Here is a 24096-nt window from a genome sequence, read left to right on the forward strand (position 1 = left end):
TACTCACGGCTTCCTCTAGTCCTTGGCGACATTTGCCCTCCACTGCCCAAGGGTAGTTACACGTAAGAGAATTTTGATCCCACACGGTTCCCCATCCGCAACTAAATTCGTACGCGGAGTATTGGTTTTTTCCGTTCTCAACGCATCTGTAAAACTTCGAACAGTTCCTCGTGTCACCTATGAATCCATCCTGACTGCACAGGGAAGCCGTGCTTTGATTCTGCTGTTGAACGGAACTCGATTGTTGATTCGAGCTTTGGTTAGTTCCGCTCGATCCCTGCTGGGGGGCGTTGTCGGTCGTTTGCTGACTGGAACTACTTTGAGTCGATTGCTGCTGCTGATTTTCAGTTTCCTGGCTAGCGCCTTGGGATTGCGGTTGATTGCATATTCCTGAAACAACATACGGATAGTTGCACGATTGGATACTCTGGTCCCAAACGGTTCCTTCCCCACAAGTGAACTCGTATTTACTGAAACCATTTTCAAGGTCCCCTACGCATCTATAGAATTTTTTGCAGTCGCTTTCGTCTCCTACAAAACCTTCGGCGATACATTTGTTATCGACTATTTGGCCAGGTTTTTCAGTAATTGGTTTGTTTCCATTTGGTTCTTGCTCTGTTTGTCCTGATGCAATTGACGCGTTGGATCCCTGTTGATTATTATTTTGTGATTGATTTGATCCTTCACTGTTGGAACTTTGATTCTGTTCCTGGTTCTGACTCGAACCTTGAGTTTGATTTAACCCTTGCTGCTGACTGACTGAACCCGGTTGATTGGAATCCGGTGGCTGTGACTGCCACGTTTGCTCACCTAATTGTTGGTTCGAGCTTTCAGTAGTCGGCTGAAGTCCTTCCTGGTGTTGATTTTCACTTTGGGGTTGATTCATACTAGGTTGTTTTTGTTGACATTTACCAGTAACTGAGTATGGATAATTGCAGGATTGTGTGACTGAATCCCAAACAGTTCCTTCAGCGCAAGTAAATTCATATTTTATTAAGCCATTTTTACCGTCAGACACGCATCTATAAAACTTCTTGCAATTGCTGTCGTCTCCAACAAACCCTTCGGATGTACATTTTCCTTCATTAATTTGCCCGGGTCTTGGTGTGGTTGTGACCTGTTGAACAGATTCTTGTGGGGTTGTTCCTTGTGGCCCCAATTGAGTGGTTTGTCCCTGAATGGAACCTTGTTGATTAGAGTTTTCTGATTGGGAACCCTGTCCCTGATTGGAACCTTGTTGACCAGATGCCTGTTGATTAGAGGTTTCTGATTGGGTTCCTTGCCCTTGATTGGAACCTTGTTGGCCAGATGCCTGTTGATTAGAAGTTTCTGACTGGGTTCCCTGTCCCTGGTTGGAACCTTGTTGACCAAATTGTTGTTGATTAGAGTTTTCTGATTGAGGAGCCTGACCTTGATTAGATCCTTGTTGGCCAGATGCCTGTTGATTGGAGGTTTCTGATGTGGTGCTCTGTCCCTGATTGGAACCTTGTTGACCAGATTGTTGTTGATTAGGAGGAGCCTGTCCTTGATTGGAAGCTTGTTGGCCAGATGCCTGTTGATTAGAGGTTTGTGATTGGGTTCCCTGTCCCTGATTGGAACTTTGTTGACCAGATTGTTGTTGATTAGAATTTTGCGATTGAGGAGTTTGTCCCTGATTGGAACCTTGTTGGCCAGGTGCCTGTTGATTAGAAGTACCTGATTGGGTGCCCTGTCCCTGAGTGGAACCTTGTTGACCAGATTGTAGTTGATTTGAATTTTCCGATTGAGTAGCCTGTCCCTGATTGGAACCTTGTTGATTTGATCCTTCGGGATTTGAACCTTGCGATGACTGCGGTTGATTTGGATTTTGATCCGGTGTTACTTGGGAACATTTTCCACTAACTGAATATGGATAATTACATGACAGGCTAACCTGATCCCAAACTGTTCCATCTGCACAACTAAATTCGTATTTTATGTATTCTTTTGCACCATTCGAGACACATCTATAAAATTTCTTACAGTTCGTGTCATCGCCTACGAATCCTTCGGATATGCATTTATTATTCTGAATTTGAGCTGGCTTTTGAGTAGCATTCTCTTGACCAGACTGGTTGGGACCTTGCTGAGTTTGTTGCTGACTTGATTGATTTGAACCTTGTTGATTACTTTGTTGAGTCGAACCCTGGCTCTGTGGTTGATTACTTTGTTGAGTTGAACCCTGACCCAGTTGTTGATTTACACCAGATTGAGTTGACTGAGTTGAACCTTGCTGACTAGTTTGTTGATTCGAACCCTGGCTTTGTTGTTGATTTGATTGTGACGAACCTTGCTGATTTGTTTGTTGACTGGAACCCTGACTCTGTTGTTGATTTACACCAGATTGATTTGATTGAGTTGAACCTTGTTGATCGGTTTGTTGACTGGAACCCTGGCCTTGCTGTTGATTTGATTGATTGGAACCTTGACTTTGTTGATTAGCTTCGGACTGGGTATTATTATTGGACTGGGTCGATTGATTGGATCCTTCGGTAAGCTGTTGTTGCAATCCTGGCTGACTTGAAGTTCCGGTGCCTGATTGAGTTTCTTGACTTGGTTGAATTTCTGGTTGAGCCAAGGAACATTTTCCTTTCACCGCGTAAGGATAATTACACGACTGAATTGCATCATCCCACACCGTACCATCCGCACAGCTAAACTCATATTTGATATGTCCGTCTTTGCCATCGGAGACGCATCTGTAGAATTTCTTACAGTTATTTTCATCTCCTACGAATCCATCAGAAGTGCACTTCCCCTGACTAATCTGTCCAGGTTTTTGGGCAGTTGATCCGGGTTGCACAGAACCTTCATTTGCGCCGGATTGACTTGACTGATTATCCGACGAGCTTGAAGCAGAAGAACTCTGTTGATCGGTACCTTGGTTGGAAGATTGATTGGATCCCGAGGTTTGTTGGTTTGAGTTATTATTGGATGATGAAGCCTGTTGACTGCCTGAACTTGATGAACTCACTTGATTTGTTCCTTGGTTAGGAGATTGACTTGATTCCTGGTTCGGTGGTTGATTTCCGCCAGATTGACTTGACTGATTGCCCGACGAGCTTGAAGCAGAAGAACTCTGTTGACCGGTACCTTGGTTGGAAGATTGATTGGATCCCGAGGTTTGTTGGTTTGAGTTATTATTGGATGATGAAGACTGTTGACTGCCTGAACTTGATGAATTCTGCTGATTTGTTCCTTGGTTAGAAGATTGACTTGATTCTTGGTTCGGTGGTTGATTTCCGCCAGACGGATTCGATTGAGTCGAGCCTTGTTGTGGATTGGTTTCGGGCTGGTTATTATTACCAGATTGACTCGATTGACTGGATCCTTGTTGATTCGTGTCGTGACCACCTGTAGTTTGTTGTTGCGATCCAGGGGGTTGACTTGAACTCTCTGGGCTTGATTGAGTCTCTTGACTTGGCTGAATTTCTGGCTGCGCAAGGTAACATTTTCCTTTCACCGAATACGGATAGTTACACGACTGAGTTAATTCATCCCAAACAGTACCATCCGCACAATTGAACTCGTATTTGAGGTATCCGTTTTTACCATCGGGGACGCATCTGTAGAATTTCTTACAGTTATTTTCGTCTCCTACAAATCCGTCAGAAGTGCACTTCCCCTGACTAATTTGTCCAGGTTTTTGGGTAGTTGCTCCGTGTTGTTCAGAACCTTGATCTACGCCAGATTGACTTGATTGGTTGCCCGAGGAGCTTGAAGTAGAAGAACCCTGTTGATTGGTATCTTGGCTAGAAGGTTGATTTGATTCGGATAAGCCGCTAGAGGTTTGTTGATTTGAATTATTATTAGAAGATGACTGTTGACTGCCTGTCGAAGCATTCGAAGAACTCTCTTGATTTGATCCTTGGTTAGACGACTGACTGGAACCTTGGCTTGGATTTGATTGATTTGAATTTTGGTTTTGTTGCTCATTAACTTCGGATTGATTTGACTGATTGGATCCCTGCTGATTTGAGTTATTGTTGGATGATGAATTCTCTTGATTTGATCCTTGGTTAGAAGAGTGACTGGAACCCTGGCTCGATTGTTGATTTTCAACAGCCTGATTGGATTGATTTGTTCCTTGTTGTTGATTAGTTGAGGACTGGTTATTATTGCTGGATTGACTGGACCCTTGTTGATTTGATTCCTGGCCACCTGCGGGTTGTTGACTTCCAGTACTTGATTGAGTTTCTTGTTCATTTGGTTTAATTTCCATTTGAGCAAGGTAACATTTTCCTTTCACTGAATATGGATAATTACACGACTGGCTCGCTTCATCCCATACCGTACCATCCGCACAATTGAACTCATATTTGATGTATCCTTTTTTACCATCGGAGACGCACCTGTAGAATTTCTTACAGTTATTTTCGTCTCCTACAAATCCATCAGATGTACATTGTCCTTGATTAATCTGGCCAGGTTTTTGAGAAGTTGATTCCTGCTGCCCAGAACCTTGTTGAATCGGTGACTGTTGATTTCCTCCAGATTGATTTGTTTGGTTGTTCGAAGAGCTTGAAGCAGTTTGACTCGTACCTTGGCTGAAAGATTGATTGGATCCAGATGAACTGTTAGATCCGTTTTGTTGGTTACCATTTGTCTGGTTCGATTGAGATGATTGATTTGAACTAGAGGCCGAACTTGTGGTTGAATTATTTGCAACATTCGATTGAGGTGCATAACAATTCCCGGAAACAGCGTGAGGATGATTGCAAGATTGTGTATTGCTATCCCAAACAGTGTTGGGAGCGCAAGCAAATTCGTATTTAGTAAATGTATTTTGGCCGGTCGCTACGCAACGATAAAATTTGGTACAGTTTGTTTCATCTCCTACAAATCCTTCCGAAACACATTTATTGTTAACTAGTTGACCAATGGTCTGAGCTCCAGAATTGCTTTCTTGGTTATTTCCAGCTTGTTGACCCAATCCCTGCTGACTTGTCGATTGTGCCTGATTCTGGTTATTGCTGGAAGAAGAACCGGAACTACTGCTTGACTGCTGATTCGATTCATTGCTCGAATTATTATTTGAATTTTGCTGGCTAGACGTTTGCTGGTTATTTTGTTGATTCGAGTTATTTGATCCTGAATTTTGTTGACTTGAACCTTGATTGGAGGATTGGCTAGAACCGGTTGAACTACTGGAGGTTTGTTGATTTGAGATATTGTTAGATGCTGAGGATTGTTGATTGCCTGTTTGTTGATTGTTATTGGAGGAGCTAGACGAACTTTGTTGATTTGTTCCTTGATTCGAACTCTGAGTCGATCCGGATGAGCTACTGGAGCTCTGCTGGTTATTTCCTTGATTCGAATTACTGCTTGATCCTGAACTTTGTTGATTTGAGCCTTGGTTAGATCCGGATGAACTACTGGAGGTTTGTTGATTTGAGTTATTATTAGATCCTGAGGATTGTTGATTGCCCGTTTGTTGATTGTTATTGGAGGAGCTAGACGAACTTTGTTGATTTGTTCCTTGATTCGAACTCTGAGTCGATCCCGATGAGCTACTGGAGCTCTGCTGGTTATTTCCTTGATTCGAATTACTGCTTGATCCTGAACTTTGTTGATTTGAGCCTTGGTTAGATCCGGATGAACTACTAGAGGTTTGTTGATTTGAGTTATTGTTAGATCCTGAGGATTGTTGATTGTTATTGGAGGAGCTAGATGAACTCTGTTGATTTGACCCTTGACTGGAACTCTGAGTCGATCCAGATGAGCTACTGGAGCTCTGCTGGTTATTTCCTTGATTCGAATTACTGCTTGAACCTGAACTTTGTTGATTTGAACTTTGGTTGGAGGATTGATTGGATCCGGATGAACTACCGGAGGTCTGTTGATTTGAGTTATTGTTAGATCCTGAGGATTGTTGATTGTTATTGAAGGAGCCAGACGAACTCTGTTGATTTGACCCTTGACTAGAGCTCTGAGTCGATCCAGATGAGCTACCGGAGCTCTGCTGGTTATTTCCTTGATTCGAATTACTGCTTGAACCCGAACTTTGTTGATTTGAACTTTGGTTGGAGGATTGGTTGGATCCGGATGAACTACCGGAGGTTTGTTGATTTGAGTTATTCGACCCTGACCCTGAACTATTGCCACTAGAGTTTGACGAGGAATTTTGACTTGATGAAGTCGCATTTTGAAAAGACGAGCTACTCGATGAAGAAGACGATGAAGAGGAAGAATTAGAAAAGTTAGACGAAGAACTAGACTGTGAGGAGTTTGAAAATGTGCTATTTTGCCAGTAGGTGCTGTCAGAATTGTCGGTGCTATCGTGACTAACGGGTAACTGACCACCGTCCGCATCCTCCGAGCAATCTCGTCGTGATACTTGGGCCGGATGGTTGCAAGCTGTTATTTCGGGGTCCCAAATGGTTCCTATCGCGCAGGCGAATTCGTATTGGAGAAAATTATTCGCTCCATTTGCAACGCATCTGTAAAACTTCCGGCAGTTTATTGGGTCCCCTCTAAATCCTTCGTTGATACAGCGGTCCGGTTCGCGCTTGACTGCGTTACTTGGAGTGGTAGTAGTAGTTACAAGCTTGATAGGATTTTTAACGTCTCCAAAATCTCCGTCGATTCCATTGCCTAAAATGTTCGTAATTGACTATCGGAAAATAAAACCGGTGATACTATGCACAAAACTTCTGGATTCCTCCTACGTGCTTGCTTGGTGAAACATTCAGTTAAGCTCTGAACGTTAGCAAGTTCGACTCAAAAACTGATTCAGGAGGGATCCGAAAATTGTATAAATAGTATTACGGTGTATATAGTATACGGTATAAATAGTATGTGGACGTTTCTAGAAAGATGTAAGACTGATGGTAGTGTTACGAGTGTGAACGATATTATCAAAGAGGGTTGTTTGCTGAGAGATTTGTACAAAGTTTGTAAGGATAAAAAAGATATCGACATTGTAAATAAACATAATATTTTTAAAAAGCTAGCATTGAAATTATACAATAATAATTTTATGTTAAGTTCGAGCAGTATATCGCCAGCATCTTGGTAAATTATAAAAAAAGAGGCAAACATTCACAAAGGTAATGAATGACCTTCCTGGATTTTTCACTAATAACAATAAAACTATATCGGATATGAATTTGGCTTCATCTGCTTTTAATGATTTCTTTATACAGTCTATTAAGCGACTAACTTCGGTTGATTTAAATTTTAACGTAAATTTAGGAAACTGGAGTTGTAGAACATTGTTTTGAGACCGTATTCGAATGATGAAACCAGGGAAATAATTTTATCCGTTCCTAAAAAGCATCCAGCAGGTTTTTATGAAATACCGAGCTCCCTTATGTTGTCCGTTATTGGTTTACTTGTGGATCCATTATTAATGGTACATTTAAAGCTATATTAAAAAAAAACATAGGACAACGACAACCGATATTCAAAAGGGGTAATTTATACGAAATCTCTAACTATAGAAGACTAGCATTGGTGTCGATGTCAAGAATTTTCAGTAATAACTAGTTTGGGTTTCGTTATGACATGATGGAATTGCAGTAAAATACTAAGCAATTTAGATAATAATAAACCAACAACTTGTCTTCTTTTCGATCAAAAAAGAGCTTTTGACGCAATTAATATTGATTTGTTGCTTCTCAAATTAAATTATTATGGTATTCGTGGCAACGCTCTCGGATGGTTAGAGAATTTCCTAAAAGATCGTGTGCAAAATGTTGTCTTAAAACAAAACGATAAGAATTTTTTTTCTAGTGATGAGATGACCTCCAGTGGCGTTCCTCAGGGACGTATAAGGCGGTAGTAGATATTATTGATTATTGTAACAGAAATAGTATTATATTAAATCAAGATAAAACCGAATTGATTCATTTCTCATTAAGAGGCATAGATAAGAGCATCTTAGTTAAGTGTAATAATAAAACGATCGAGGAGAGGCGGGTTGCGAACTTTCTGGGAGATTATTTCGATTGTGGTCTTTCTTGGTCTCCTCAGGTGGACTATATTCTCAAAAAATTATCCACACTCTGTTTTGTCATTTGGCAACTCAGAAGAAGGGTCGATTATAATCTTTTATTGCTATATTATGATTCGTATATTCAGTCCTGTTTGAATATTGAAATATTTTTGTTCCAGAAAATGATTATTCGTGCAATGCACTTTAAACTGAAACATTATTTCTGCAGAAATATATTTATTGAAACGTAATTACTGACATTTCTGAGTCTATACAGATTGAATTCGGTAACGATTGTTAAATCTAATTATAATGAGTATATATATATATATATATATATATATATATATATATATATATATATATATATATATATATATATATATATATATATATATATATATATATATATATATATATATATATATATATATATATATATATATATATATATATATACATAAAAACCTCGGCTAACAAAGGACTTAGTGGGTTTAACATAATCAAACCTTCCTTAAATTATTTCAATTCAATATTAAATTCAAAATAATTTTGGTCTAAAGAGCAATCTAATAAATCTTGTTTCACCAATGGGTTAACCTGTTTCCGAGTGAGGATGAAATCTACTAAATCTATCACATAGGTGGAATACTGGGAAATAAGTTTTGTACATCAAAAGACAATGGTGTTGCGTTAGAGGGGATTTTGATGTCTTTAATTTTGTTGATTAGATTGATTGGATACCTCTCCTTTTTTGAACTTAAATTCACGCAACAACATTAATTAACGTTTTATGGTAATTTTTCGAAATATATAGTAGCAGGTAGTTTGTGAATATTATATTTGATAAAGACACGGTGTTGTCGAAACAATTGTCATGTAAAAGTATATAATTTCGTGAAAATCTAAACTTTTAGTTCTAATTTATTTTGATAAACGGATTTTCATCAAGGAAAAACCACCTCAGTTCGCAAGGAAAAAACGCTGGTCCTCGCTCACCTCCACATTCTTCCCTGTTGCTCGCGTATGCGTAATTGCAAGCGCCTATGGCGGGGTCGAATACGGTACCATCTCCGCACTCGAAGGCGTAAGGAATTAAAAGTTTTTTTCCATCAGAAACGCATCTGTAGAATAGGCTACAGTTTCGATTGTCGGGGTATATGCCTTCATTGGAGCATGTGAATATACCAGAATGCTGGAGAAGTTGCCGGCCGCCTCTGTAATTGAGCTCGTCAATTCTGATGTCGAAGTCAGCTGCAATAAATTGAGCAAATTTCAACGTTTGTATAGGAGCCACCGAAAAATAAAAAGTTAAACAAACTATATGCAACCCAACAACCTAACTTCATGCAATGCTTACAAATAAGTCCATCCAAAGATTGATAACGATTAATAGAAAAAAATTAATTAAAAGGAAACTGAAAGGTCTTAATAAATCTCTATTGAGCAATTGATTTTTAGTGGTGTATTTAATACGTCTGTATTATACGACCAAAAATACAGTGCATTTATTGATTTGACGGTTTAATTGTTTTACAATTTACAAGACCTTTGCGGGACCGTGGGAAAACCCATCCCAATACGAGTTTATCCCGTATTAAGTAGGTAAGGTTGACCGTAACGAAATGTAAATGGACCGTTTTAAATTTGATTAAACATTTGATGCTGCGGGGTATTTATTTTAACGTCAGGTGATATGTATCGTTGTGTTTTTTAACAGTTTAAAATGTGGAGAACGTGGAATGAAGCAGATGTTCCCCTATTAGAAGAAGACATGGAAAACAAAGCAGAATTTGAGGACGAAGTAGTAGAACTTAATCACAATTTAGATGACGAACCACCTCAGCAAATAAAAAGCGTATCTATTTGTCTTCGGATGCTGGACAAATTGTTTTGAATGTTTGCAATTTTATAAGAAAGGGGGAGTAGGAGCAACAATTATAACAAGATTGCTTTCGAAAAATCGTCACCGGGCGGGGCAAGTTCGCAGCGCGTAGCGCCAAGCAGCTCTTTATCATAAAAGGAAAGAACTTGTTTTGTTTTGCATTGTTTTTCTATCGTGCTCCTGTGGACCAAAATCATGCACCCTATATAAAGTGCCCTTTATATCTCGTCGAACTTCAGCAAACATCGGTAAATATTAAAATTTGCACAAACAATATGCGTTGTCGAATGATATCTCGCGCCCTGTATAATTGACTAAACCTGAAACTCTCACGACACGGTTTACCCATCTTCAACGGTTTTTCATTTATCGCCAATAATTTAGCCACAAAAACGGAAATTTTTAGCATATTTTAGATTTTTTGCCCATAAACGACACACCCTGTATATGATACGATCAATGTTCGAAGTAGAAGTCATAGCCCTGAATTTTGCACGCGTCCTGGTTCAAGAATTTTTTGAAAACAGTAGATGGTTTTCGAGAAAATAAGTTTTTTCTGAGCCGTAATAATCAATGACGTCGTGGCATCTTGACAGCCCCCGAAATAGCGATTTCAATAAGGATTTTTTTCAAATATCCCGAGCAGCAAATGTAAAAAAATTTTTCCTATAATTTGAAAAAAAAAACCCGTATATGATGGAAAAAATGCCTGAAATAAATGTCATTGCAGTGCCAATCGGATGAACGATTATGAAGGAAAACATATTTTTCTGGAAGCTAAAATTACCCAAAAGTAAAACATACATATTTAAAAAATACTTGCTAATATTATATACTTGCTATATTATATAATATACTTGCTAAATTTGAAGTTGATATCTGCACATTTCTCATTTAGCACCGAATATCGGGAGCACCCTGTACAATAGGTGAAAACCTTAAATTCAAAAGTTTTTGCTATCTATCGCTATATCGCAATATAACAGGTAATATAAGGTGAATCATAGTCTTTCAGTTACAACCAATTGTCAATAATAGGGGGAGCCATTTTTCAGATTTTTTGGATTAGCTGCGCATCCTGTATATTTTTGAAAAATTGTCACGATTAAAAGTTTATAGAGCCGTATCTGCTGCTTCTTCTGGTTCAAGAATTTTTTTGGTCTCGCAAACAGTTTTTGAAAAATTATGTTTTTTACAATACTTCCCGACCCTATTTTTAATAGGTTCCGTTACGGGGCAAAGCTGCATATATGTGCCAAATATGAAGTCGATTGCTTCAAACTTCGGACAGTTATCGTGTTTCATAGCCAGGTCCAAAAAACAGTCGGAAATCGCGAAAAAAAGATGGATACCGGCGTCGGCTCAGGGCCATTTCTTACAAGCTTATGTGCCTTGTGGAAGGTTAAAAAGGACGCAAATTTTAATTTTGTAGCTCCATCGGTTCGAAAGTTATTCATTAAAAACCAAAAGACAAGAACGCAGAACGGAGAATGGACAGACCAAAAAAAAATTTTTTTTTTTCGATGGTGATCATTTCTGTACCAACGGCGATCGCATAGGACCTACCGTTACCCACATATAAAATTTTTATATGAAAAGTAACATGATCAAAATTCCCAAGTCCACTGTGAGAAAAATTGTTGCAAATGGGACAGTCAATAATAATAATAATAATAATAAATAGCCTTTATTATAACAAAAAGAAAACAAACAATATACAATATTAATATTTTTCAAAACAAAGTAAACAGGTAGCTCAAAAGCGGCGCAGTCTAGCTTTAAATAGCTACTCTACTGAACGGCTAAATTACTATTTATAGAATTAATAAATTGCGCGCTATTCATTGGAATAAAAAATGGATGAACCACAAATAAAATATGAAAATTACCTGCAAAATCAAAAGAACAACATAACATTAATACACACTACACTACTTATCAATTTAAGGAATGCAGTATTTAAGCATAAGATGGTGGCACTGTGAGAGTTTTTAAAGAGCAACACGCAGATGTAATTAGTGTTTTAACCCTAGAAGAACTGCATAAAAAAGTATTGACAGACTTAAACAGTAGTTGAAATTTTCAGTTCCAAACAATTAAACGCAATTCGACATTTACGAAACTTGCCGGGGCCAGAAATGGTTGGGTCGAAGATGCCTTATATGCCACGAAAATATGACAGCGGAAATATTCGAAGACCGGTTCGAAAATAAACTATAATTGTGTAAGATAATGCCTCGTATCATTCAGCCTAAATTAGAAAAATTCCAAATACTTGTTCAAATAAAGAAGACATTCAAGAATTGAAGAAAATGATTAATATTTTGAAGAGGGCTGCACGAAAAAACAACTTCCGGAATTATTAAAAGTAAAACGTTTTAAGGAAGACATGAAACATGAAATCACGAGACTACCCTCGTATCGTTGTATATTTCACGCGATTGAGATGATTTGGTCCGAGTTGAAAGCGCATATAAGAAGAAATGACTCGGCACCAAAATTTAGTGATTATATATTTTGTCGCTATACACCGCGAGATTTATTCGTTCCCGACGGGATATCATTCGATTTGTCGCGAACGACATTACCGGACAAATTTTTCATAACCGGGTTTGCTGCGCGCGGCCTCTCGCATTTTTAATTAAGCTACGAGACGATTTGCACCGCGGTAATTGCTGTTTGCACAGCGAGCAAGCGATAATCGTAAATACCGTGGCGTTTCTTCATAAATCGAGCGTACTCGACGTCAAGTCCGAACCTCGTCTTAGATGTAACTCGTTAATAGAAATAAATTGCGCAGATAACAACAGTGTCAGCGCGGTTCGCGAGGTACGGTTTCCTTTGACCGGCCTTACCAATAAATTACCCAGTTATGAATTTAATTAAACGCGTGTATGTGGTGCGATATATTTTGAGGACCGTGCAGAGCTACACACTGCGCTTGCAGGCTGCTTTCGTAATGAAACGTTCGCAGTTTTTATGTAAAACTAAAACGAACTTGATTTTTTTTAAGACTGTATATTCTGTATGGTGGTGGTTTGTCAAGAACTGACTTACAATTGTACGTGTACACATATTTATATAAATAAGAATTATAAATAACATAGAGAAAAGGGTAACTTATAATAATTGAACTGAGGTGGCTTTTACTTGATGAAAATTATATATTTTCAGATTTTCTTTATTAAAGTAATATTTCCAAACTACCTGCTACTATATATACCGAAAAATGACATTAAAACCGTAATTAAAGTTGTTGTGAGAATTTCAGTTTAATAATGGAGAGGTATTTAAATCTAATTGATCGTTAAGTAATAAATTTGAATGTCTCATTTTGTTAATCTCAATCTAAAATAAATTTAATTTGCTACTTTTTGTGGCTGTAAGTAAAATATCAAAATTGTCGTCAAAAAAGTGTTTTTCTGTGTTTAAGTGTGTTCCTTAATGGATGTTCTAGTATGATATTTTCCAAATTATCCACAAAAATCTCGGCAAACAAAGGACTAAGTGGGTTTCCCATAATCAAACCTTCTTTAGAGATGTAAATCTGTCTATTAAATTCAAAATAATTTTGGTCTAAAGATACTATTAAGCAATCTAATAAATCATGTTTCACCAATGGGTTAACCTGTTTCCGAGTGTGGGTAAAATCTACTAAATTTATCACATCCATAGATGGAATACTGGGAAATAAGTTTTGTACATCAAAAGACAATAGTGTTGCGTTGAAAGGGATTTTGATATCTTTAATTTTGTTGATTAATTCAAAAGAATTTTTTATTGCAAATTTTGGTTTAAGATCTGTGTGAACTTTAACATATTTACTAATTTTGTTGAGAGTTTAACTGCTGGAGCTGTTACATAAGACACGACTGGTCTAAGGGACATGTCTTGTTCGTGTAATTTAACTAAAGAATATAATTTCGAAGGTTGTGGATTCATAATTGTTAAAAAATACTTGTCTTTGTCACTAAATAGTGTGGAGTTAGTAATTACTTCTTTGTCTTGTCCTTGATATAACTCGGTGGGATCATGTTTGATACATTGGAAAAGTTCTGGTTTAAGAAAATTGTTGGTTACTATAGCTTTTATAATCCTTGAAATCTTCATTTGCTGCTAAATGGGCGTTTCTTTAAATTGTTTTTTTTTATTACATGTTTACTGTTTCTTTGTTTAAGGTCCATTTGTACCTGGTCTAGTACTATTATTATTATTATTACTGTAATTACTGTGATAGCTCTTAGAAATCCTTAATTATTTGATTCACTTCATATCTATGGACATACCATAGATGTTTAGAGCATTTGTTTTCGTATCAATGCCGCACGTAGTTATACTTAGCAACCAAGAACGTTGACACCCTGTAAAGTAGATAACCTCGTTTTTAGAATCGACTTTGTGAAATGTACTGGTTCGCTCAATGCTAAAATCGTAATACATTAGAGTCGCGGACTTTATGAGATGTCGTGACTATCTCTGTTTGCATCGAATGCTGCGAGATCTCGCGCGAGTTTTACTTTCGCATGTACACCCAGGAACGTCCACTCCAAACGCGTGGAATTCGATTTATTGGCATTTTTTAATGCGTGATAGTGATGGCGGGCATATGTGATGAGTTTGGCACTAGTCTTGTTTCTTGAAAAAAATTCTTTCGGAAATTATACTCAGTCCTCACTAAACTCGAGATCTTGATAATGGTGCATCGTACAGCATAGCCTTTGGTATAGATGGAATCAGCATCGAAAAAAAAAACGTTTTTTTTTGTCTGTCCGTTCTCTGTTCCAGGGTTTTTCGGCGTTCGTCCATCTTTTTTTTTCGATTTTCGACTGTTTGTTGGGCGTCGCTATGAAACAAGATAAGTGTCCGAAATTTGAAGCTATCGACTTCAAATTTGGCAGACAAATAGCGTTTGGTCCCCTAACGGAACCTATTGAAATCTGGGGGGGGGGGTCGGGAAGTATTTTAAAAAAATTAAAAACTGCAAGAGTCTAAGGAAAAGGCCATTTCTGAAAAACTGCTTACAGAACCGAAAAAATTCTTGAACCAGAAGACGCAGAAGATACGGCCCCATAAACTTTTATTTTTGACAATTTTTAAATTTTTAAAATCTGTGTGGACTTTAACATATTTACTAATTTTGTTGAGAGTTTAACTGCTGGAGCTGTTAGATAAGACACGACTGGTCTAAGGGACATATCTTGTTCGTGTAATTTAACTAAAGAATATAATTTCGAAGGTTGTGGATTCATAATTGTTAAAAAATACTTGTCTTTGTCACTAAATAGTGTGGAGTTAGTAATTACTTCTTTGCCTTGTCCTTAATATAACTCGGTAGGATCATGTTTGATACATTGGAAAAGTTCTGGTTTAAAAAAATTGTTGGTTTTTGAAATATATTCTGGGAGATCGATAGCCATGACTCTTTTCCCTTTATCTGCACGTGTAAATATTATGTTATTTCCAGAAGCTTCGTTTCTGATAGTTTTTACTAGTGATATTTGAGAAATTTTTTGGTGTTTGTTGTTTATTATATTCGCTAATACATGTTTGTTTAAATTAGAATGGTTAATGTCCTTAATTGCTAATTCACAGTCGATCCCCGTTTCGTGAAAATCTGCACTTTTAGTTCTTATTTATTTTGTTTAACTTATAATAACTTACCCAACGGACAATCGTGTTTAAAACTAGAATTACTATTTCTATCTAAGTTATTACAAACAGTATCGAACATATTCTCGAAGATGGACTATAGAAATGTCTCCCCAAGGAATACTATATACAATTCTAATTAACAGACATAAAAGCACAATAAATAGATTCGGATGTTATTTTAATCAAAATCAGTTAATGATTCCTAAATCATCCGCCACAAACGAAACTTTCAGCTTGGTCTGGGAACAGTAGTGCTTTTTAGCTAGCTATGAAACAAGATAAGTGTCCGAAATTTGAAGCTATCGACTTCAAATTTGGCAGACAAATAGCGTTTGGTCCCCTAACGGAACCTATTGAAATCTGGGGGGGGGGTCGGGAAGTATTTTAAAAAAATTAAAAACTGCAAGAGTCTAAGGAAAAGGCCATTTCTGGAAAACTGCTTACAGAACCGAAAAAATTCTTGAACCAGAAGACGCAGAAGATACGGCCCCATAAACTTTTATTTTTGACAATTTTTCAAAAATGTACAGGGTGCGCCGTAAATTAAAAAAAAACTGAAAATTGGGTCCCCTCAATATTGAAAATTGGCATTAATTAAAGGACTGTGTTTCAGATATCAGTTTCTTTTTCATGGCAATAAAGCTTGCATACGCAGCTAAAACTCTTGTATTTAAGATTTTCACCTATTGTACAGGGTGTTCACGATATTCTCTGTAATATTAGAAAAAGCAGTAGGTGCCCTAAATTTGCAGCTACCGGCTTCAGATTTGGCAGAGAAGTAGAAGTGCAGACCCACATTTAAACTATGGTTTCAGATAAATCTAATTTTCTCAAAAACCATTTACTATTTTAGCAAAATTCTTGGACCAGGAAACGTGGATGATCCAAGGCTATAACCTCCATTTACGAAATTTTTTCAAATATGTACGGGGTGTGTCGATTATGGGTAAAAAAATTAAAAAAAAAAGATCCTGAAAATATTGCCATTTGTGTGTCATAAACTGCATCGACAAAGTTTCAGGTTTCGTCTATCATACGGGGCGCGCGTGACACTTGGAATAGCATCATTGGAAATCGTTATTACTTGTACAATTTTTTATATTTATCAAAGTTTGTAGTGACTTTAAAATTCGGCGATACGTGAAAGACGCTTTATACAGGGTGAAATAGAAAGCTGCTTGGCACTACGCGCTACGAACTTGCCCCACCCAGCGACGATTTTTCGAAAGCAGTTTCGACGATTTTTTTAGATCTTAAAAGAGCTTTGGAAGCCGGATGTGAATGATTCAATGGATACCTTGGAAAATTTAAGTGTAGATCACTAGATTGTTTAAAATCCTACTTATATGGAAATAGACGAAAGGTGAACCATGAGTCAGCTGTGTCTGAATCAATTGCGGTATAAGAAACGTATAAAGTTTTTGGGAATTGCATTGGATCTACCGTTAAACTTTGACGCTCATTAAGATTATATAATGAGAAAATTTTCAAAACAGGTAGCTAAAATTTTCTGACTTGAGTTTGGAGAAAACCGTGAGACATTTGGCATGGTTTTCTATTACATTTCAGGATTACGCGCATTTCTGTATAGTATATGGTCCGTTCATAGATATGAGAAAGTAACCAATTGCTTTTGAATGGGATTATCCAAGGGTGGTCATCAACATACAATGCAACAAAATTATTACCTAAAGTTTCGGAATTTAAATTCAGGTAAAATTGTGATCAGTAATAGAAAATAATTTTATACCTACCTGTGTTTAATATTCTTTGGTCTAGTATACTACTTAGTTTAAGTTTATTAGTAATCATTCTTATTTCGTGTGCCAGTCTAGTGTATCTCAGGAGATGCTAACGTCCAAATGTAGAAAACACTATTCTATTGAGACTAAGGAAGTTATAAACAATGTTTATTTGACTCTCATTGGACGTGGTGCCAGCAATAATAATAATAATAATAATAATTAGAACAGGCGATGATAGCGATAGTGATACTGACATATTATGTGAATAATTTTAATTAATTTAAGTAGGTAATAAAAATAATTTGTAATTTAATTTTAGATTTAAACATAAATACGTACATAAATAGATAAATATCGTTTAGTATCTTTCCTAACAAAACACCAAATAATTAAATTGTACGCAAAGTACGGACCTGTTCGGCCATATTTCATTCTTACAGCTTGCCCGGGTCTTTCCTTAATTCGTATCAGTTAGTCACTTTCCTATATCTATGAACAGACTTTACCTAACTATAGAGAATTTCAAATAGTACATGGCAGAGCAGTGCACTTAATCCCGGAAAGTTATAGATGACCATGGGAAATGGGAAAACAAAGCAAATAAATATTACGTGACCAGCATACATTCTTGATACCATTCTGGTTTCATCCTAGTCACAGATGTTAAACGCTATTTTAGATAAAGGCTACTTATAGTTTACTCTTCTACCAACAAATATTAGGCAAGGGAAATTTTGTATTATTTGAAATGTTATTACGATTATATATAGATATGCAGGGTGTTTTCTGATTCAATATCAATAACTAAAGGGGTGACTTGTGGGTCGATTTTGAAAAGAAAACTTCTGTGGTTACCTTATTAATTAAAATGGCATTTGTTCATAGACACTCAGTGGTACGTCATTTCAAAAGAAATCGGTGACGTACCATCAAAATTGCCAGGCAAAATTCCGTACGCCCGCCACTGGTGTATTTTTAAAAAATTGCGCTGCACTGCTGTGCCAAATTTCATTAAAATTTTCTAAAGTGGTATTGCAGATATTAAAAAAATGTATTTTATATATGTAAAAAATTGCCCCCCCACTTATTGACATTTTATTAGAAAATACCCTGTATATTTTTACATGATCGTAACGGCTTTATTAACATCCTAAGCTTTAAAACCGTTGCTATGCGGTATAAATCAATTGCAATATTATGGTAGATGTTTATTTTTCTTTTCTAAGTAATTGTGCAGTTTTCGTCGCACATAATACACTTTATAAAGCCATTACGTCAATTTTCGAATTATCCGCTGCAATTTACAAGACAGGTCATAAAACTTGTTAATTATGGCAACCGAACCTGTCCGGCGGTTACTGAATTTACGAGTACTTCTGTTTGCGTTTATGATACGGACGTCTTCGTAGGAAATACGACCGACTTGCGATGAAAATTAAAAGTTCGTCTATTGTTTTCTATCCAGCCGTAGCATTTGGGAAGAAGTTTTTGAACTTAAGTATAGTTTCAAAGAGTAGTAGTAGTATTTAGAGACATAGACAACATAATTGGCTATAACAGATCAACGGAAGCATAAAAAAAAATTAGAACCAACAAAAAGGCAGGGAATATGGAGGGGAAAGCCTCGCGTTCAAGTACTATTTAATAAAATTGAAGAAGGAGAAGAAATTCCGAGAGAATATAATTTGCCATACAGCTCTATTACAATTATAGAGGAATTAGTGTCGTCCCCTCAATCGCAAGGCTTTTCACCACAACAATAAAAGAAAAAATATAAGGTTGTTCGGAAAGTCATTTCGTTTTTTCCCGTCAGAAGACTTAATTACGTTTTTTCGAAACCAACTTCACACTTAAGCCGCATAACCATTATATGTCTTGAGAGCTGATATTGCAAGGCTTGTGTGTGAAAAAGTTCTATTAATTCCACGCAGTAGTTTTTGGTTGGTGCCCTTTTAAATATGGAGAGCAATAAGCAGCATTTTCGTCATATTTTACTTTTTTACTTCAGAAAAGGTAAAAATGCTGTCCAAGCGAGAAAAAAATTGACGGATGTGTATGGAGAAGGCGTGTTAACAGTACGCCAGTGCCAGAACTGGTTTGCAAAATTTCGATCTGGCAATTTTGATGTCGAAGATGCACCACGGTCTGGAAGGCCGGTCGAAGCTGACAAAGATGCGATAAAGGCATTAGTTGATGCAAATCGGCGAATAACCACACGAGAGATCGGTGAGAGATTAAACTTGTCGAATTCGACTGTTTATGGCCATTTGAAAGGCATGGGCTTAACCTCGAAGCTCGATGTGTGGGTGCCCCATGTCCTTACGGAGCGAAATTTGTGTCGTCGCGTTGACGTGTGTGATTCGCTCCTCAAACGTCAAGAAAATGATCCATTTTTGAAGCGGATTATTACTGGGGACGAAAAATGGGTTGTATACAACAATGTTAAACGCAAGCGGTCATGGAGCAGAAAAGATGAACCGGCTCAAAGCGTGTCAAAAGCCAACATTCACCAAAAAAAGGTGATGCTCTCCGTTTGGTGGGATGTCAAAGGAATCGTTTTTTTTTTGAGCTTTTGCCGGACAATACAACGATTAATTCAGAAGTCTATTGTCATCAACTGGACAAATTGAATGATTCACTTAAAGAGAAGAGGCCCGAATTAATCAACAGAAAGGGTGTAGTGTTCCACCAGGATAATGCGAGACCTCACACAAGTTTGGTCACTCGCCAAAAACTTTTACAGCTTCAATGGGACGTACTGCAACATCCACCATATTCTCCAGATCTGGCGCCTTCCGACTACTATTTGTTCCGGTCCCTGCAAAATTTTTTGGATGGCAAAACCTTTACCTCAAATGAAGATGTCAAAAACCACCTGAACCAATTTTTTGCCAGCAAGGACCAAAACTTTTATGAGAGGGGAATTATGTTACTGCCAGAAAGATGGCAAAAGGTGTTGGACCAGAATGGCCAATATATAATTTAATAAAATATTTATTCATTATACGAAAACTGTCTTTCATGTTCCCCAAAAAAAACGAAATGACTTTCCGAAGAATAATCAGGATTCCGGAAAAGTAGATTATGCTCGGACAATATATTTATCGATAAGAATAAAACCAAAACATATGATATTCGTTGATTTAGAAAACTCGATAACAAGGAAATTAAAAAACAGACTGGAATGTAAGAGAACTGTGGAGGATAAAAACGGCGAACTCGTAAAGGAAAATGCCGAAGAAGAAGAAAAAGAAAAAAGTTGGGTAACGCCTTTTAAGCCAGTTTGATTTTTTAGCATCGATTTCAATGCGAAATTCTTTCATTTTTATAGGAGTACAGGGTTTTGGGTTTGGGTCAAGTTATGGCTTTTACCTGTCGCCATCCATATATACCCAGGGGGTTATTTACAATTTTTGGTGGCCGTAACGGTGACAGTTACGAATTTAACAAAACTTTTCCTAAGCGTGTATTAAACCAAATAAATTGGCTCTAAGGGAACTACGTCTAGTTAACTTAATTAAACTTTCATCGAATCTATGAAAAATTTGAAGAAGTATTTTATAAAAATTAAAAACTGCGCTTGCAAGGCTCTAAGGAAAAGATCATTTCTCGAAAACTCTTTACGGAACCCAAAAAAAATTCGTGAACGAGAACAAGTAGAAGATTTGGCTGCGTAAATTTTTAGTCTTGACAATTTTTCAAAAATTTACAGGGTGCGCCGCAAATTAAAAAAAAAAACTGAAAATTGGGTCCCCTCAATATTGAAAATTGGCATTAATTAAAGGACTGTATTTCAGATATCAGTTTCTTTTTCATGGCAATAAAGCTTGCATACGCAGCTAAAACTTTTGTATTTAAGATTTTCACCTATTGTACAGGGTGTTCACGATATTCTGTGTAATATTAAAAAACGCAATAGGTGCCCTAAATTTGCAGCTACCGACTTCAGATTTGGCAGAAAAGTAGAAGTTCGGACCCACATTTCCTGTTTTCAGAAAACCAAGAATTTTTTTAATATGTACAGGGTGTGTCGATTATGGATAAAAATATCTAAAAGGCCCTGAAAATTGCCATTTGTGTGGATAAATGATTAGCAGTAAATGAAAAACTATAAAACATGGGATAATTTGGTTTAAACAGTGTCATATATTGTATCGACAAAGTTTCAGATTTCGTCTATCATACAGGGTGCGCGTGATACTTGGAATAACATCATTGGAAATTCTGCGATACGTGAAAGACGCTTTATACAGGGTGAAATACAAAGCTGCTTCGCGCTACGCGCTACGAAAGCAATCGTGTTTCGAATGAATTTTTAGATTTATATATATATATATATATATATATATATATATATATATATATATATATATATATATATATATATATATATATATATATATACAGGGTTTTTCACTTAAAACTCCGCACGCCAATAAGTCCAAAACGAAAAGAAATATTTAATTTATGTAAAAAGTAGTCAAAGTGTGGGGTCAAGTAGATATTTCCTAAAGTTTAAAAAATTCGACGCCTGCAAACAGCTGGGCGTCGCGACGCGTCGAAAAATTATTCGATTGCAGAGACTTTGGAAATACTCACATACAAAAGTACATATTATTTAAAAACTTTTTTGTTATTTACTCAAACTTATTTACTTTACCCGTTTCTAAGTTATACCGACTTAAAGTAAACATTTCTTGATTGTGATTAACGCTAATTTTTACAAGTATGCCATGAATGTTAGTTACTATGGCAACCATTGTTATCGCAGTTATTGCAAAGTGCAATTATTTTAGTATGATTTTATTTATTATTTTTTATCGATTTAGTTCTGATAACATGATAAATAAATGAAAAAACAGTAAAATACCTACAAGTCAATAACCAAAATTATTATTGCAATTAACTACATAATAAGACATTTCAAAAATTTTGCTCAAAATTATGTCCATCTGCTCGAACACAACTATCAAAAACTTTTAACAGATGAGCTTGGGTCACTTGTAGGAGAGTCCTTCTTGTGATAGCGGCACAGGCTGCACTAATTTTGTTAATGAGATCAGCCATATCTTCGATAGGTTCTTCATAGATAACGTTTTTTAGGTAGCCCCAAAGAAAATAATCTGGTGGTGTAATGTCCGGGGACCTCGCCGGCCACCTTGCCACTCCATTAGTACCAAACCATCTATTGGGATATTCTCGGTTCAAATACCTCGTTACTATTTGGGCATTATGTGCAGGCGCTCCATCCTGCTGTAGCCACATATTCATTCTAGTGTCAAGAGGCACTTCTAATAGTTCCGGAAGTGTAGTTTGAAGAAATCTTAAATAGCGAACTGCATTTAAAGTTCCTTCGTAAAAGTAAGGTCCAGTAAGGACTTTCGTCGCTCCATAAAATTTTCGAGAGAAAATTTGCATCTACAAATCGGACAATGTCGCTAAGAAATACATTCTTCTAGCATAATCGCCTGGTTCTAGTTTATGAACTAGTTTACTTTTGTACGGGTGAAAAGAGTTTCTATGTAGAATTCTCCACGAAGAACTTATGGTAAGACCGGTATTTTCTTTTATCTCTGATAGGGATATCTTGGGGTTATTATCAACCTGCTGAATTACAGCAGCAGTATTTTCATCATTTGTAGCCGTCCTGTTAGTATCTCTTTTAGGTTTTATGAAGCTGCCATATTCTCTTAAGTTTTTACATAAACTTGAAAAGGTTTTTGCATCGGGGACTCTTCTATGCGGATAACGCCGTGCGTAAACTCTTTTTGCTTCTCTACAATTGCTTCTGTATTCTCCAAACACCAGTAACATGTCTACTTTTTCCTCATTGCTAAATTGCACCATTTTCACATAATAATTCTTAGTTTTTTTTAAACCGAACAAATTTGGATATTTCTTGTGACAAAATTTGACAATTTTTTGATACAGGAATAACAACTTACGTTTGTAATTGCACTTAAAACAACTGCGATAACAATGGTTGCCATAGTAACTAACATTCATGGCATACTTGTAAAAATAAGCGTTAATCACATTTTTTATTAATCAAGAAATGTTTACTTTAAATCGGTATAACTTAGAAACGGGTAAAGTAAATAAGTTTGAGTAAATAACAAAAAAGTTTTTAAATAATATGTACTTTTGTATGCGCGTATTTCCAAAGTCTCTGCAATCGAATAATTTTTCGACGCGTCGCGACGCCCAGCTCTTTGCAGGCGTTGAATTTTTTAAACTTTAGGAAATATCTACTTGACCCCAAACTTTGACTACTTTTTACATAAATCAAATATTTCTTTTCGTTTTGGACTTATTGGCGTGCGGAGTTTTAAGTGAAAAACCGTATATATATATATATATATATATATATATATATATATATATATATATATATATATATATATATATATATATATATATATATATATATATATATATATATATATATATATATATATATATATATATATATATATATATATATATATATATATATATATATATATATATATATATATATATATATATATATATATATATATATATATATATATATATATATATATATATATATATATATATATATATATATATATATATATGTATATATATATATATATATATATATATATATATATATATATATATATATTATATATATATATATATATATATATATATATATATATATATATATATATATATATATATATATATATATATATATATATATATATATATATATATATGTATATATATATATATATATATATATATATATATATTATATATATATATATATATATATATATATATATATATATATATATATATATATATATATATATATATATATATAT

The 24096-nt window shown here is 35.9% G+C and overlaps 1 protein-coding gene across 3 annotated transcripts in view; it reads right to left on the minus strand.

The window, feature by feature from the left end:
- Window positions 1-24096, minus strand: part of LOC132699569 (hornerin-like) — a 68687-nt gene that overhangs the window by 1414 nt on the left and 43177 nt on the right. The window contains exons 1-3 of one of the 3 annotated variants that reach the window (XM_060666362.1): window positions 11729-12258; window positions 8954-9208; window positions 8-6612 (exon numbers count right to left, since the gene is read on the minus strand). In XM_060666362.1, coding sequence (XP_060522345.1) covers window positions 8-6612; window positions 8954-9208; window positions 11729-11756 — 6888 coding nt within the window. In that variant the 5' untranslated portion in view covers window positions 11757-12258. Of the gene's footprint in view, window positions 1-7; window positions 6613-8953; window positions 9209-11728; window positions 12259-24096 lie in introns of those variants that run through there. The other 2 variants (XM_060666363.1, XM_060666361.1) reach the window with 2 other exon arrangements.

This window comes from Cylas formicarius, unplaced genomic scaffold, assembly GCF_029955315.1.
Source record: "Cylas formicarius isolate icCylForm1 unplaced genomic scaffold, icCylForm1.1 PGA_scaffold_3__17_contigs__length_32017465, whole genome shotgun sequence".
NCBI classification, from domain to species: domain Eukaryota; kingdom Metazoa; phylum Arthropoda; class Insecta; order Coleoptera; family Brentidae; genus Cylas; species Cylas formicarius.